Source organism: Trachurus japonicus, chromosome 7 (assembly GCF_045865225.1).
Source record: "Trachurus japonicus isolate A0001 chromosome 7, Traja_1.0".
Taxonomy (NCBI): domain Eukaryota; kingdom Metazoa; phylum Chordata; class Actinopteri; order Carangiformes; family Carangidae; genus Trachurus; species Trachurus japonicus.
Window position 1 is genome coordinate 32,334,018 of NC_140913.1, and position 14,557 is coordinate 32,348,574.

At 43.2% G+C, this 14,557-nt stretch overlaps 1 protein-coding gene across 1 annotated transcript; it reads left to right on the forward strand.

Moving 5' to 3' along the window:
- Window positions 1–950: 950 nt before the first annotated feature.
- Window positions 951–13,424, forward strand: olfml3a (olfactomedin-like 3a). The gene is made up of 4 exons (XM_085783241.1): window positions 951–1,383; window positions 6,841–7,159; window positions 11,010–11,296; window positions 12,873–13,424. Exons 1-4 carry the CDS (start codon window positions 1,273–1,275, stop codon window positions 13,422–13,424), a joined length of 1,269 nt encoding a protein of 422 aa, XP_085639367.1. The 5' UTR covers window positions 951–1,272.
- The last annotated feature ends 1,133 nt before the right edge of the window (window positions 13,425–14,557 follow it).

Genomic DNA, 14,557 nt, shown 5'->3' on the forward strand with positions numbered 1-14,557 from the left:
AATAAACTGCTGCTGTTATAATTCATGGTGACTTCATGTTTATCATAGCCTTCTGCATTACTGCTGCATTCACAGCCATGTTAATGTTAGTGTGCACTATTCCTTTACCTGTGGACCCCAGGTTATCTTGCTTATTAACCGACTTTTTAACCTTTTTGACCCTTTAGGCAACCTGTGGTGCATCTATTTCATATTTTATTTTTGTCCGACTTTCATGCAGGAATTTTTGGTTTTTAACACCATGGACCAGAGGATTTAACTTTTATTTTACTTTTCTTTGGTTGTGTCACTTTGTCGTACCTTATTTAAAAAGCAAGAGTAATTGTGATGGTTAAATGACTTACAAACACCTTGCAACTATGTTATCCTACTATTATCATTAGTATTATCCCATATTGCACTGGTGCACAACTTATATGCTGTAACACTGGTATATAAACTGGTTCATAGTTTTATTTCATCTGCTCGAGACCTTGAAATGGCCGAGACAGTGTAAAATGTGCAACAAACACACATACACACAGCCTGGTGCATATATTTCATATTTGATTTCATTTTTGTCCGACTTTCATGCACAAATGTTTGGTTTTAAACACCATGGACCACAGAATTTAACTTTTATTTTACTTTTCTTTGGATACGTCACTGTTATATCTTGTGTTTTAAATTTTTGTCAATGTTTTCTCTTGTGTTTTAAATAACTTTTAACTATGTTATCCTATTTTTATTATTATTATTATCCCATATTGCACTGGTGCACGACTTGCGTATGCTGTAACACTGGTATATAAACTGATTTATAGTTTTATTTCATCTGCCTTAAAACTGGAAATGCTAAAACGGTGTGTACAAAAAGTGCAACAAACACACATGCACACACACAGCGCGGCGTCCAGCACTTCATTTCATTTTTTTTTCTAGTTTTGGACAGCGTGGGGTAAGAGGAGGCACAAGGCTCCTCCCTGAGAGTTTGTGAAAACATTCCAGCAAAGTGAGAGCGGTCAAAGAATTGGAAACTCTCAGAGCGGCCTCTTACTCTCTCTCTCTCTCTCTATCCCTTATTCACCTCTGTGCACATGCAGCTGCAGCAGCTCCATAAACCTCTTTATATTAAGACACTGTGTGGAAACCCTCAGGACAGAGATCTGCAGGGCGAACGCACCGAGGACGACGACACAAACAAACAAACAAAAAAACAACAGCAACTGAAGAGTCCTGCAGACAGAGAAACAAAGAAACTCATCAGTCCTGTTTAAAAACACAGGTTTCAGGATGAAGCCGGTGTTTTTCCTCCTGGTTTCCACGGCCTGGACTTTCACAGCAGCTCAGTATTACTACCAGGGGCTGATGGATTATCTGGAGAACAGGTTGTTGGCTATCGAGGTAAGAATCCGACTTGATAATTGATCAATATACTGTTTTTCCTTTATCTTTTAGAAGTTCAGTCATTAAAGAAATTAGCAGCAGTACCAGCTGATGATGTTTTTGACTTGAGCTCCTCTTCACGTCGTCCGCCTCCTCTTGTCTTTTTATGAGATTTTAATGTCATAACTAACACGGGCCAATTAATGCAATCTCTGCCCAGCTCATCAACTTTGCAGGGGCCTCTGGCAGAGCATCAGTTGATGCATGCAGGCTTTTTCCTTCTCATGCAACATCTGTTCGACGACATTACAGCTTCTGCAGCATTTAAGACGACAACAACACACACACACACACACATACACACACACCGGTAATGAGTTTGAGGGCGACCTATGTCTTCAAACACACAGAGACAGACAGACTGTACAGACAGCGCTCACAGAAAGCTGAGCTCTGTGATGGTGGAGTGAATCTGTATTACAACAAAGAGCCTCACGGGAGGAAGTGAAATTACTTTTACCCGTTACGATTATGTTTTTTAAAGAATGTTATGAAGCAGGCAGCGTGTCATGAAAAACATGGAGCTTGTAGTTTTGCACGAGGGAAGATGTTTCTGTGTTTCCTGCTGCTGCTGGTGAGGTCGGTGAGTGTGATATGAAAGAGGATTACATGTTTGATTTTCCCCAGGGAGTGATTTCAGTGAAGCAGTTTTCAGAGTTTTCTTTTTTTTTTTTTTTCTTCCATCAGCTGTGCGTCTGTGATGCAAAAAACTTAAAACTGTTATCCGCATGAAATGAATCATCTATTTACAGCTAAATCCCGCTGCAGCTTCTCTCCAGTCTCAATATATATACGAACTCAGCTCAGCTCAGCTCCTGCTTCGGTTTGAGTCATCTGCAAGTTTTTCATTGAACTTTTTCATTTCCATTTGACCACAGGCCCACAGCGAGCAGGAGGGAGAGAAAATGAAAGTGAGGCAGTGGAGGAGGAGGAAGAGGAGGAGGAGGAGGTGTCAGTTATTACATCTCTCTCTAAATAATCCACCCGTCACTCCGACTGCAGTGCCGATCACTGTGAAAAACACTGGGCTGTTTTCTATTCGGCCGAGGTGGTGATAACACCTTGATTGAAACAGACACGTTTTTACCATCTGAAATGTATTATGTTAGGAAACAGGAAGCTGCAGCTGAGTGAGGCCCAGACGGGCAGAGCAGAGGTGATGAATGCTAAGGTTAGCCTGCTGACAGCCTCGTTATTGACGATGCAAACACATAGTGGCACATGCAGCGTTCATTCAATGTGAAAAAAAAGGAAAAAACTATTCAATTAAACCGTTTAGAGTTGAAACAATACTAAAATAATGTTTGTGTTCCTAAAATATTTTAGTTTGTTTTTTTTTTTTTACATTGTTCTAACCCTTCAATGGGAGAAGTGAATGTGAACTCAGATTATGGTCGATTCTTTCGCTCCAGAGTCACTAAAGTAAATATTGGACTCATTTTTCACAAGACACATCTCAACATCAAAAATGGACAAATCAGGAGAAAATAAACTTTGTTCCAGACCTGTCTCTGTCTCAACAGCACACCCTCTCCCAAGATTTGACGTTTGCAAACGCCCGTGGTATCTCATTCTTGTAATGCTAAATATGACTGTTAGCTGTGTAAATATCTAATGTTCATAATCATAACAAAATATAACTATTATATTACATATACCGTAATTTCCGGACTATAAATTGCGCTTTTTTTTGTAGTTTGGCTGGTTATGCAACCTATATTTCGAAGCGACTTCTATATAAAAAATATACGGTACTCCATGTCATGTCATCTATGACCACAAGAGAGCACCATACACAATCGTGACAACAGAACGCTGCAAGTGCACCACCGAAAAAATTACACGACTAAACCAAGGGGGCAGTTGTCGGTCTGAGAAGTGAAGCTCACTTCCGCATTCAAAAAACTGCAATCCCCTCGGCTGTCGCTGGGGGCTGGCTCCAGAAGGGAGCAACTCCAATTGAGCCCCATGTTAAAATAGCCGATTTTACAGCTTAAAAAAACATATTTACAGCCTGGTACATTTTATTTTTTTGGTCTCAACCGATAGTTTCTACCCCCGCACACACTCTGAGGGGGGTGAATTTTTTTTAAAACTCTACCGTTTTACTATTATTAGGTTTAAAGTTCTGGCCAATTAGGGCGCAGAACCGTTGAGTGACAGGTACGGAGACCGCTGCTACGAGGCCAGTGGGCGGCCCCTCAAAACAGACTCCCCCAAACCAATGGGTGACGTCACGGACGCTACGTCCATTCTTTTTACAGTCTATGGACTAAACCATAAAGACAGAGAACACAGATAAAATGCCTCCAAAAAGAAAAAGCTATAGTCCTACTGCAGAATTTAAAGCTACATTTGGAAAGTTGACGAAAGTGAAAGTGAAGTGTGTGAAGTATGTGAAATTTCAAGACGATACACCGTCAGGTCCCACTATGAACCTCTTCCAAACTTTTTAAAACAATGAAACAGATCATTTAAAATCAAAGACAAATAACAACATGAATTTACTGTGTTCCACAACATCAGTAAATTAATCTGTAAGGGACTGTTCGTTATTTATCATCAGTGCCACCGGAGGGATTCACAGGACTTTTTTTTTTTTTTACATGACCCCCCTGTCGGAGTCAGTAAATTTTAACATGACCCTGCATTAAGCCTTATCAAAAGATACATGACCCCCCCCCCAGCCATCGACACGTGACATCGCATCACGTAGCGCGTGACACTACATTATTTCATTTTGACAACCATGTGTGCAACACCTTCTCATCAATCCATGCCATTTATCAGCTGTTATTAAAACCCAACTCATCAATAACAGAATCGCGATTTTGGACCAGCTCACATTACACAACAAACCATTAACAATTAATCCACACTCAAACCGAAGCAACAATAATGTGAACCGTACTCAACAACAACGTATTATTACAAGGTTTACGACAGATATGACAGACAACTGTGTGTGTGTGTGTGTGTGTGTGTGTGTGTGTGTGTGTGTGTGTGTGTGTGTGTGTGTGTGTGTGTGTGTGTGTGTGTGTGCGTGTGTGTGTAAGAAAGAGAGGGAAAGAGAGAGAGAAGTAGATAAAACCAGCTAACTGTTAGCTACCGTAGCTCAGGCGTCGGTCTCCCGTCAGGTAAAGCTGCCGTTTATTCCTCAAATGAAGCTCATGAAGTTGTTGAGCCTCTCCGGTACAGTTATCCATCACTGCAGTTGAATTAGCCGCTAAACTGCTGGAAGCTAAAACCGAGGGGGGCGTCTGTTTGTTTACAATTCACAAAAGCAAGGTGAACGTACGTGCTGCTCAGACTATGTAGAGTTACGCAATGAGGCAGGCAGGCAGCGTAGCCTCTGTACGGTACTGAAGTTAAACTCACTCATCAATAAAAGACGTGCTAAGCCGCGGGCAGAGCCCTTATTGAGTTTTTGGCGAAGCGGTTAGCATCGTCGCCTGCGGTGCGGTAGATCCGGGTTCGAAACCAACTCGGGGCAGATCAGGGCAACATAAAATAACGTTGTGATTCGGGGGCCGTTACTCTCATTGTCATCAGTGCTCGCAGCTTTGAAATGTCCCGTTTTTGTTTTGTTTTTGTTTTCTGCGGGCATTGCAGTGTCCTCCAGACAAAATGTTGAATGACCCCCCCTCACTGACCTTTTTTTTTTTGTGGACCCACCCCTCAACAAAGAATATTATGACATGACCCCCCCCCATTTTCCTCCGGTGGCCCATTCCATAAATAACGAACGGTCCCTAACCGTAAGTAAATATTGTATATTTCATAAAGTTTTTATGTATTTTGGCATTTAAGGTGAGACGCCACAGCCAAAAACTTAATATGTTTTACCATTGACGGCGTGGTTCTTGTTGTGTGATGTCAGACGACTGATTCTCTGAGAGGTTGTGGTAGATTTTTTTTCTCCGACTTTTCCCGAGGAGCTCCGACAAACATGATATGGGTATGATATGAGGTGGCGATCGATTTCAAGTAGAAGGTCAGAAAAATCTGGGTTCCGAGTTGTCTTGAACGCAGCATATGAATTCTGACAGGTGTCTTAACCAATCATATTTTGTTAAATATTTTGTGGGCGGGGTCATTTTGCGGCATCATCCGGGTACTCACGGCGACAAAACAAGCGACATATTAAACAGAAAAACGGCCGAACGGAAAATGTAGAAAAAACAAACAAAAGGCAGTTTTTTTTTTGTTTGTTTTTTAAAAGACTGTGTGGTTGCAACTGAGGGAAAGCGGATAAACTTAAATTATAAAGAAAAGTTCAACCATCATCATCACCCAGTTTATTAGGATTAGTAGCAAGTTAGCCGTTGCCCGGGGCTAACGGGCAGCCCGCGCGCCACCACCATCAAGCTTCACCGCTGGGATTATTTGCTTTTCTTCCCGATAAAGAGGATTCAGTAAATGAACTTCAGCCTACCTGTTCTTGTGCCGAGCCCCGCTTCTCCTCACCTGGCGGCTGCAGCTGCTCGGAGCCTCCTCTTTTCTCTTCCACCGGCAGCAACAATGTGGATTAATCAGCTGTTTTGTCTGGACTGTCCTGTAACGTCGGAAATATCCACGTAAGTTACACCCCGCGGAGCTTCAACATCTATCGACGGCTCCAAACCAATGAAATCCATTTGCTCTTCAACTCGTCCTCCTTTTAAAAAACTCCGTCTGGACGTAAAGTTGATGTTAGCCAGCGGAGCTAGGTCGGCTAACGTCAAACAGGACCACAACAACACCAACGTTAACGTCATTTTCAGAGCGGGAGGGGGATCTCGCGATAATTTACCGCGGGTAATACACATACACTATAGTCTCGCGATATTTTATCACGTAATACTGTATGGATTCTTTAAAGTGTTTTATCAGTAGTTTACATAGTGACAGTGGTTGGTTGTTGTGTTGTATTTTTGAGCCTGATGTTGATTCCTCTCTTTAGATTGCACAAATTAATTATTTAATATGAAATATGATGTTACAGGAACTGTGAAGTACCAAAACATACAGTAAAATAAACTGTATTTGTTTGTTCATGCACAACATTGTGTGTATGAGAGTTTATTTCTTTAAAAAACAGGCGATAAAATGTAAAATAAAATGAAAATGCAACGTATCGCCTTTCTCACAGTATCCCAATATCTTGCAGTATATTATATCGTCATCTCAGGATAGGTATTGGGGTTGCCAAATTCTTTCCTACATGTGAAGAGAACGTAAATATTTCTACCAAATCTCATGAATATGTATTTAATATTATGTTAGGACATACAGTAAGGGATCACACAAGGATTCATCCTCTGGGGGGGGTCAAATAAACATTGTGCTTTTTCTGAAAACCTCACTTCATCTCATCCAACACACCATTACTACAGCCCTTGTTTTGTTTTTTTTCTGTCTTCCCATGTCTCGTAGGACCGCATGCAGTTCTGGCACGATCAGACCCATCAGTACCACACAGAGCTGCAGGACTTCAAAAAGCTGACTGCTGAGACCGTGGCCGGGCTGAGGAGCGAGCACAGCGTGATGATCAAAGACCTGGAGGGCGCCGGCGTCCGAGTGGACCGGGTGGAGCGGGAGATGGACTACGTGGAAGCCCAGACCTCGCCGCGGGCCTGTGCCAATAAGGCCGACAAGGTGGTGGAGCAGGGGGAGTGGGGGCTGCAGGAGAGCCGAGGGGAGGAAGAGGAGGAGGAGGAAGGCGACTGGGAGGAGTTTCGCTCCAGAGTCTCTGGTGAGCAACAAGGAAACACAAACGCACTCCGGTCTGACGTTCCTTTCCTCTGCAGGATCGCTGCGTTTGATCTCTCATTTTTCATTCATGACGCAGTCTTGGCTCAGTCGAAGGCTGTACGATGTATAACACACACACACATTTATACATTTATATGTTCTGGAGTTACAGTTAGGATTACACCAGGCAATAACTCCACTCCCTTTGCTGAGTTTCTGCTTTGGAAAAAAGAAAAAACAGCCTTCCACTGGAAAATGGGAAACAAACACAGCGTTACAAGTCGCTGAAGGGAGGTGCTCTCATGTTTTCCAGGAGAAATTGTGGCTCGATGCAACTAATTCATTCATCTCTAAGCAGAGCAGAGCAGAGCTCCAGCCCCCTGTTGGTGCCGTGCCGTCGTCTGAGCCTGGCATTTTGTCTTTTTATAATAATCTCCACCATCCAGAGCTGCGTTGAGCTGCTGCTGCTGCTGCTGCAAAACAGTGATGAAATACAGCAGCAGCTGCAGCAGCACTGACTCATTTACTCAGGTAATACAGGAGGATTTATGACGCCCCTGAAGCCCGATGTGGAAAGTTGTGAAATCAGATTTTTAATTCCACGAAACACAAACAGACTTTATGTCGGCTTTAGGTTTTAAATGCATGTGGTGCATTGAGCAACACAACTATATTTTTGCGCCTAAGTGGTTTTAAAAATATAAACCCACTGATGACAGATCGTTAAATTCCTTTGTTTACCTTTCATACAAACTCGAATGAGGAGAAACTTGATGTGTTGACTTAATAAGACAATCAGTAGCAAGAATTATGTGGTAATATCTTAAAACCCCTGTTTGAAATCATAATACAAGTCATACTTTGCGTTAATTAAAGCAGGATTTCTCACACTCAAGGCTCCTGAGTTATAAAACAGGATGATGCAGCACAAACGGAGGCTTCTGCTTTGGCTCCTGCGTGTCAGATCTGCAGCCGTGTGTCCACAGAGAGAGAGGAGGGGACAGGAAACACGGCCTGAGGTCACCGGCGTTAACGCTGCAGCTCATGTTCTCAGGAGTGCGCGCTCTGCACACAGCGACCCATTGTGAAGGTCTGTGAACTGACCCAAAACCAACCTCTGCTGCATTGTGAGACAGGATGCTAAAATATATATATTAAAAAAAAGAAAGAAAAGAAACGCTTGGGGACACATGAGGAGAAGGGGGGAAAAAAGGCTTTAATGAAAAAGCAACATTAGTCTTTACTGAAAACGTCCTCGTTGCTGTCGGTGCTGCACTCGTTCTCCCTCTCATTATGAGTCTGTGTGTCCAATTTCCCCCCGACTGGTTTGAATTTGCCGTAATTTGTAGAGTCTGATATTGGCCGCTGCAGGCTGCTCCAAGTTTTCTGAACGGTTTCAGCCACAAATAGACGGAAGGAAAACTTTCTGATGGAGAGGAATCTCAATGAAATTAGTTCAGTTGTTACATCAATTTCGCACCTGTGAAATATTTTTTGTAATAATCTTGTCATTTCTTTTCAGAATTATAACCAAATATGAACGGATTTGGTTCATTTGCATAACAGAATTCACTCTTTATTTCCCTACAAATGGATTTTGAGCCACAAAAAAAAGATCAAAACAGCAAATTCAAAGGTTTAACTCTACTCTGTGTTATCAGGGCTCACTTTGATTTCACTGATGCATCTCTACATTCAATGAAAATACTTCAAAAACCTCAAACTTCAGCCCAGTCTCATCGGTATCTTTGGAAACTTTTTGGATCTTCACCTGAATTTAAAACACAGTTTGTAACGACGGGCTCATCAGGTTGTTTCCTCGCTCGGCGGCGTCCTACATGGACCAAACCGTGTGTTTCCACATTCCTGAGCCACGTGCAGCGTCCCTGGTGTTCACAGAGTTTTTTTTTTAGTTTTTTTTTTTAGCATTTCCAGATCCAAAAACACATAAAGTGAAAGGAACGAATGTAAATGTGTTTTTCTGCTCCGACATAAGCTGCAGTCATCAGCACGTTCAACCTCAGATAAATAATAATACACTAATAACTAAACGTTTCTTCCAAGGCCAAATGAAACATCATTTACACACTTCATTTACTGGGAAAACATCTGTTAAAGAAATCGATTTTGTTGGAAGAGTTTTAATGAAATGTATGAATAAATAGTCAGAAGCAAAAAGTCAGGTGGAGACAACATCCAACCAACTCAAGCTGTTGTTAAAGGATAATTACTGTTTTTTACAACCTGGACCTTATTTCTAGCATAAAATCCGATCATTTCCTCACCCAGATAACTTTGGTGTCATTACAAGTCATTTTTGATGAAATTAGCTCCAGCCGAGAGCCGAGTATATCCGTATAATGGAGTCTACAGGGCAGCAGAATGCAGCCTCCAAATAACACATCAGCAGAGAAACTCCTTTTATGACATGCTAGTGCTATTCCCCTCTGAGTCTGGGGTTAGCTGTTGTACTAACCTCTGACCTGGCGGTGCGGCTTGTTGCTACCGCTAATGCTACGGTTCGTTTCTGCGTGTTTCCGACCTGTCAGAACAAAATGAGCAGCTGGATGAAGTTCAGCTTCCACAGGCTTCCTCTCCTCAACCTGGACTCACTAAAGCTCCGGCTGGTTGAGATAAAAATGGACCCGAATGCCGAAGCTGAATGATTATTATCAGAATGATCCAGGTCAGAGGTCAGTAGGTCAACCTACAGACCCCGGATGTTGATAACAGCTAACCCCGGACTCAGAGGGGAATAGCACTAGCCTATCAGAACTAAATATTGGTGAAATGAAGGAGTTTCTCTGCAGATAATGTGTTATTTAGAGGCTGCATTCTGCTGCCCTGTAGACTCCATTATACGGATATACGCGGCTCTCGGCTGGAGCTCATTTCATCACAACGACTTGTAATGACACCAAAGTTATCTGGGTGAGGAAATGATCGGATTTTATGCTAGAAATAAGGTCCAGGTTGTAAAAAACTGCAATTCCCCTTTAACGCTGGCTTCATTAGCTCCTATGCATTTTATTCCTATAGCCTATGTAAACTTTAAATGTAGGGTTGGAGATCCTGAAAAACGGTTCTATCAGGCCACATTTTGAAAATACACAAGTCAAAAGTCCAAACTTTCCTCCAGCTTTTTCCCGTGGCTCATTCACGTGAAAGAAAACACCTGACATCATAATAAACCAATCAGCATCCAGCTCAGAGCTACATCACCACCTACAGTACCAGACTTCAGTGTGGTGCATTGGATCACTGGCGTTGTCTTTTCCATGGTTGTTACTCGTTGAAGACGATTAGTGCAGGAAGAGCGGTACGAACAGAGGGAGGGACAGAGACGGCAGCTTGATTGACACATCACGCAATGCAGTCGGTGTGTGGAGAGGATTTCAATTTTTTTTAAAAAAGCGACCTGTATGTCAGAATGAAACTCTCCTGACAAACGATCAACAAGTGCATCAGAAAATCTGCTGCTCTTTAATAAAAAGCTTTTGGTTACATGTTAAAAACAAAAGCATCTAATCACTGACGGTCTAAAGATGATTGTGTCTGCAACTGAAATCACTTTGTGTTTGGATCTGGATTCATTAACTCGTTAAAATCTGCCTCGCTCCTCTCTGACTCGTCTGTTTTGCCCAAACCGGTGATTTGTGCGACACAAACAGCAGCAGCAGCAGCTCGTTGCCCCTTCACTCTGCTGCTCTATTGTGTGTGATGGACACAACAACAATAGGACAGATGGTCGGTCAGTCGTTCTCATGCATCGTTTTTCCATAATCACAAAAACATCACCTCCTCTTCCTCCTCCTCTTCTCCTTTGTGCTGTCTCTCTCTCTGTCTCTCAGACTGTGTGGAGATCGTCTCTGGCATCAGATCAGTGAAGATCCTGAAGCGAGTCGGCGTCTCCAAGGGCCTGTGGACGCGAGACCCGAGGTCGTCCAAGGTCTTCGTCTTCAACGGGACGTCCGGAGACGCCGTCCACCAGTTCAGCTCCGTGCGGGACTTCTCCAGCTCGGCGGGCGGCGGCGGCGGCAGACTGGTCCACCTGCCGTCGGGCTGGAGCGGCGCCGGCTGCGCCGTGTACAACGACTACCTGTACTACGTCCAGCGGGAGGGGGGCGTCGACCTGCAGGTAGGGATGATGTCACCATTATAGATTTACTTGGTACGATTATTGTCAGAGAAATAATCACGGTGTTACGGTTATCACAATTATTATTAATTTCCCAACACTATGAACGTGTAAAATCAAATATAGTCTAAATAATTACAATGCTCATTATTTACACAAAATATTTCAAGTATCTATTAATAACGGACCAATTATATTCCCCAGGGGAATTAACTGTCATCTTTACCAAGTGTTTAAGTTTATTTTAATCTTTTTTTTTTTTTTTTTTTTAAAGCAGAAGTAAGTGATATATTTGTGTTAATATAAGTCTTAAATAGTTATATCTTCCGACAGCAATCACTTACATAGAGTGTTTGGACTGAAACACGGGTCTGTCAGTCACTCTGCTCTGCTCTGAGCCGAGGAGAAAACATTTATCGTATCCTACAGTTTTTATCCAATGAGGAGAGAGAACGGCATGCAGGGCTGTGTGTGCAGCCAAGGAACGCCGTGAATGTGGCGACGTAGGGACGAGGACTGTTATGGTGCGTTCAAGGAAACTCGTATTTTTCCGACCGTGAAGTGGTACCAGTTCGATCTGGTACGAGTTCACCGGTCAGAAGTTACGAGTGGCCGTTATAGTGACTTTCACCGGTAAAACAGGTCGGAAAAACACGAGTGGGTTGCCTGGAACGCTACAAAGTCGTAAGTTGTGACTTGAAGCTGTAATTTACGATTTCAAAAGCCTGCCTGGAACGCAGCATTAGCGAAAACGACCGGACCACTTACTTCTGCTTTAATTACAAATGACATGCAAACTTTTAAATTCCTAACGATTCAATGTTACATTAGGTAACTGGACCAATATGTGCATTTACCTTTACTTTTTCAAAAGTCTGGACTGCATAAAAGAGGTAAAAATCAAAGAGTATAGAGAAAACAGGCTTCTGAAACCTTTCTGACAAAATGAGATATAGACTGAGGTAAACTGCTACATTTTAACATTTATCTGCACACAAATTATAAAGTGAACGTAAACCCTTTTCAAACTCAATGTATGTTAAAAAAAAAAGGCGAACAAATGCACATTGCACAATATAAAAAAAAAATATATAAAAAAATAAAAATAAAAATCGATTTAAAGGGACAACGAGGAGTTTTGGAAAGCAAAGTGTTTTCATACTACATTTACCATGAGCCTCCGTGCGCACGGTGAAATTCTTGGACCGGCGCAAGACGGACGTGTTGCCAAGAATGTTTTCATTCATCAAGAATGAAAGTCGGACGTTCGAAGACGACCAGATACCGCCGGGCAGCGTCCGCAAAACCGAAAGTAAGGAAACGCTGGTCGGCTCGCCCAGCATTTCCGCCATTGATTAAAATAACAAAATAACGATAGAGACAAAACGATATATTTATCGAAAATGGACCCATTAACAAGTGTGGGTAACGTAGATTCATCCACATTAATGTGAGACTTTTTTATAACCAAACAGAAACTCCTTGTTGTCCCTTTAAAAATGGTCAAAAAAAAATATTGCTATAGGCTACTTATGTAAATCGATTTTTTTCTCCCACCCCTACTCTCGACCTGCAGGTGGTTAAATACGACCTGTTCACTTCCTCCGTCACGGACGTCGCCATGGTTCCCGTGGAGAGTCCGGCCGCCGTGTACAGCCTGAACCCGGAGACGGCGGCCGACCTGGCGGCGGACGACGAGGGCCTGTGGCTGCTCTACGCCGCCGGCGACGACGAGCCGAACATCAGCCTGGCGAAGATGGACCCGGTCTCGCTGGACATCGAGCAGATCTGGGACACGCGCTGCCCGCGGGAGAACGCGGAGGCGGCGTTCGTGGTGTGCGGGACGGTCTACGTGGTGTACAACACCCGGCTGCCCAGCCGCTCGCGGGTCCAGTGCGTGTTCGACGTGAACGGCGTGGCGGTGAGCGAGGAGGCGCCGCTGCTCTACTTCCCGCGGCGGTACGGCGCCCACGCCAGCCTGAAGTACAACCCCGAGGAGCAGCAGCTGTACGGCTGGGACGACGGCTACCAGATCGTCTACCGGCTCAGCATGAAGAGGAAGCTGCTGGTCGGAGCTCAGCCGCCGCGCTCACACGCCACAGATTTAAGAGATGACTTATGGGACTGAGGCGGGACAGAACAGAACGGGCGTCGCCGCTGATCGTGGTCGTCTCTCTTTTGGGGGGAAATTTGGGGATTTTTTTTTTTTTTTTTTTGGTGGGAAATAAATAAATTAAACTTCCTGTCAGACCTTAACCCTCCTGTTGTCCTTCTGGGTCAATTTAAGGTCTGTCCTCCTTTCTCCATCCTTCTTTCCTTCCTTTCTCCCTTCCTTCTTTCCACAATCTTTCTCCCTTTCCTTCCTTCCTTCCTTCCCTTCGTCCTTCCTTCTTCTTCCTTCCTCTTTTGATCCAATTGACCTAATCTGTTCCCTATCCCTCCATCTTTCTTTTCCTTCCCTTTCCCCTTCCTTCTTCCCTTCTTCCTTCCTTGAACAAATCTGTTCCCTCCCGCCATCTTTCCCTTCTTTCCACAATCCTTTTCCCCTCCCTCCCTTCCTTCCTTCCTTCTTCTCCCTTCCTTCCTTCCTTCCCTTCGTCCTTACTTCTTCCTTCCTCTTTTGATCCAATTGACCCAATCTGTTTCCTCCCTCCTTCTATCTTTCCTACCTTTTTCCCTTCCTTCTCTCCTCACATCTTCCCCTTCGTCCGTCCGTCCTTCCTTCCTTCCTTCCTTCCTTCCTTCCTTGACCCAGGAGGACAACAAAATGAAACACAACAATTTGCTTTCTTGCACAGTGAACCTGAACGCACCACTTCTTTATGAATTTAACACATTCAAACATATTAGTACAAAAGAACAAAAATGGATCACAACTCTTCAAGTCAAGCGGCGGTTTAAAAACTTTTCAGGTTAATTATGAGATAATAAAGTGGCTGAATCTGCCACTGTACCTTATTTAAAGCAGAACTTGGGTAATTGTTTCCTGTTTGAAGCTGAGTTATGTTTATTTATTTCCCTGTTAAGTGAAGGAGACACCTGCAGCTTGTTAACGCCAGTCAACACGTCCATTATTCACAGAGCTGCAGGAATAAGGTGGACACACTAAAGTCTTACAGAAGCTCCTGCACTTAAATCACAACCTGTACACTCTGAAATTTAATACATGTCACAGATTCCTGTGTATATAAATAAACTAGATTTATATATTAATTTTTAAAAATAATTTTCCTATTGTGAGAATATTGAAAGACAGAAAAA

Coding starts and splice junctions, on each gene's coding strand:
- olfml3a (XM_085783241.1), top strand. CDS start 1,273: ATGAAGCCGGTGTTTTTCCTCCTGGTTTCCACGGCCTGGACTTTCACA. Junction 7,160..11,009: donor GTTTCGCTCCAGAGTCTCTG/GTGAGCAACAAG, acceptor TCTGTCTCTCAG/ACTGTGTGGAGATCGTCTCT. Junction 11,297..12,872: donor AGGGGGGCGTCGACCTGCAG/GTAGGGATGATG, acceptor CTCGACCTGCAG/GTGGTTAAATACGACCTGTT.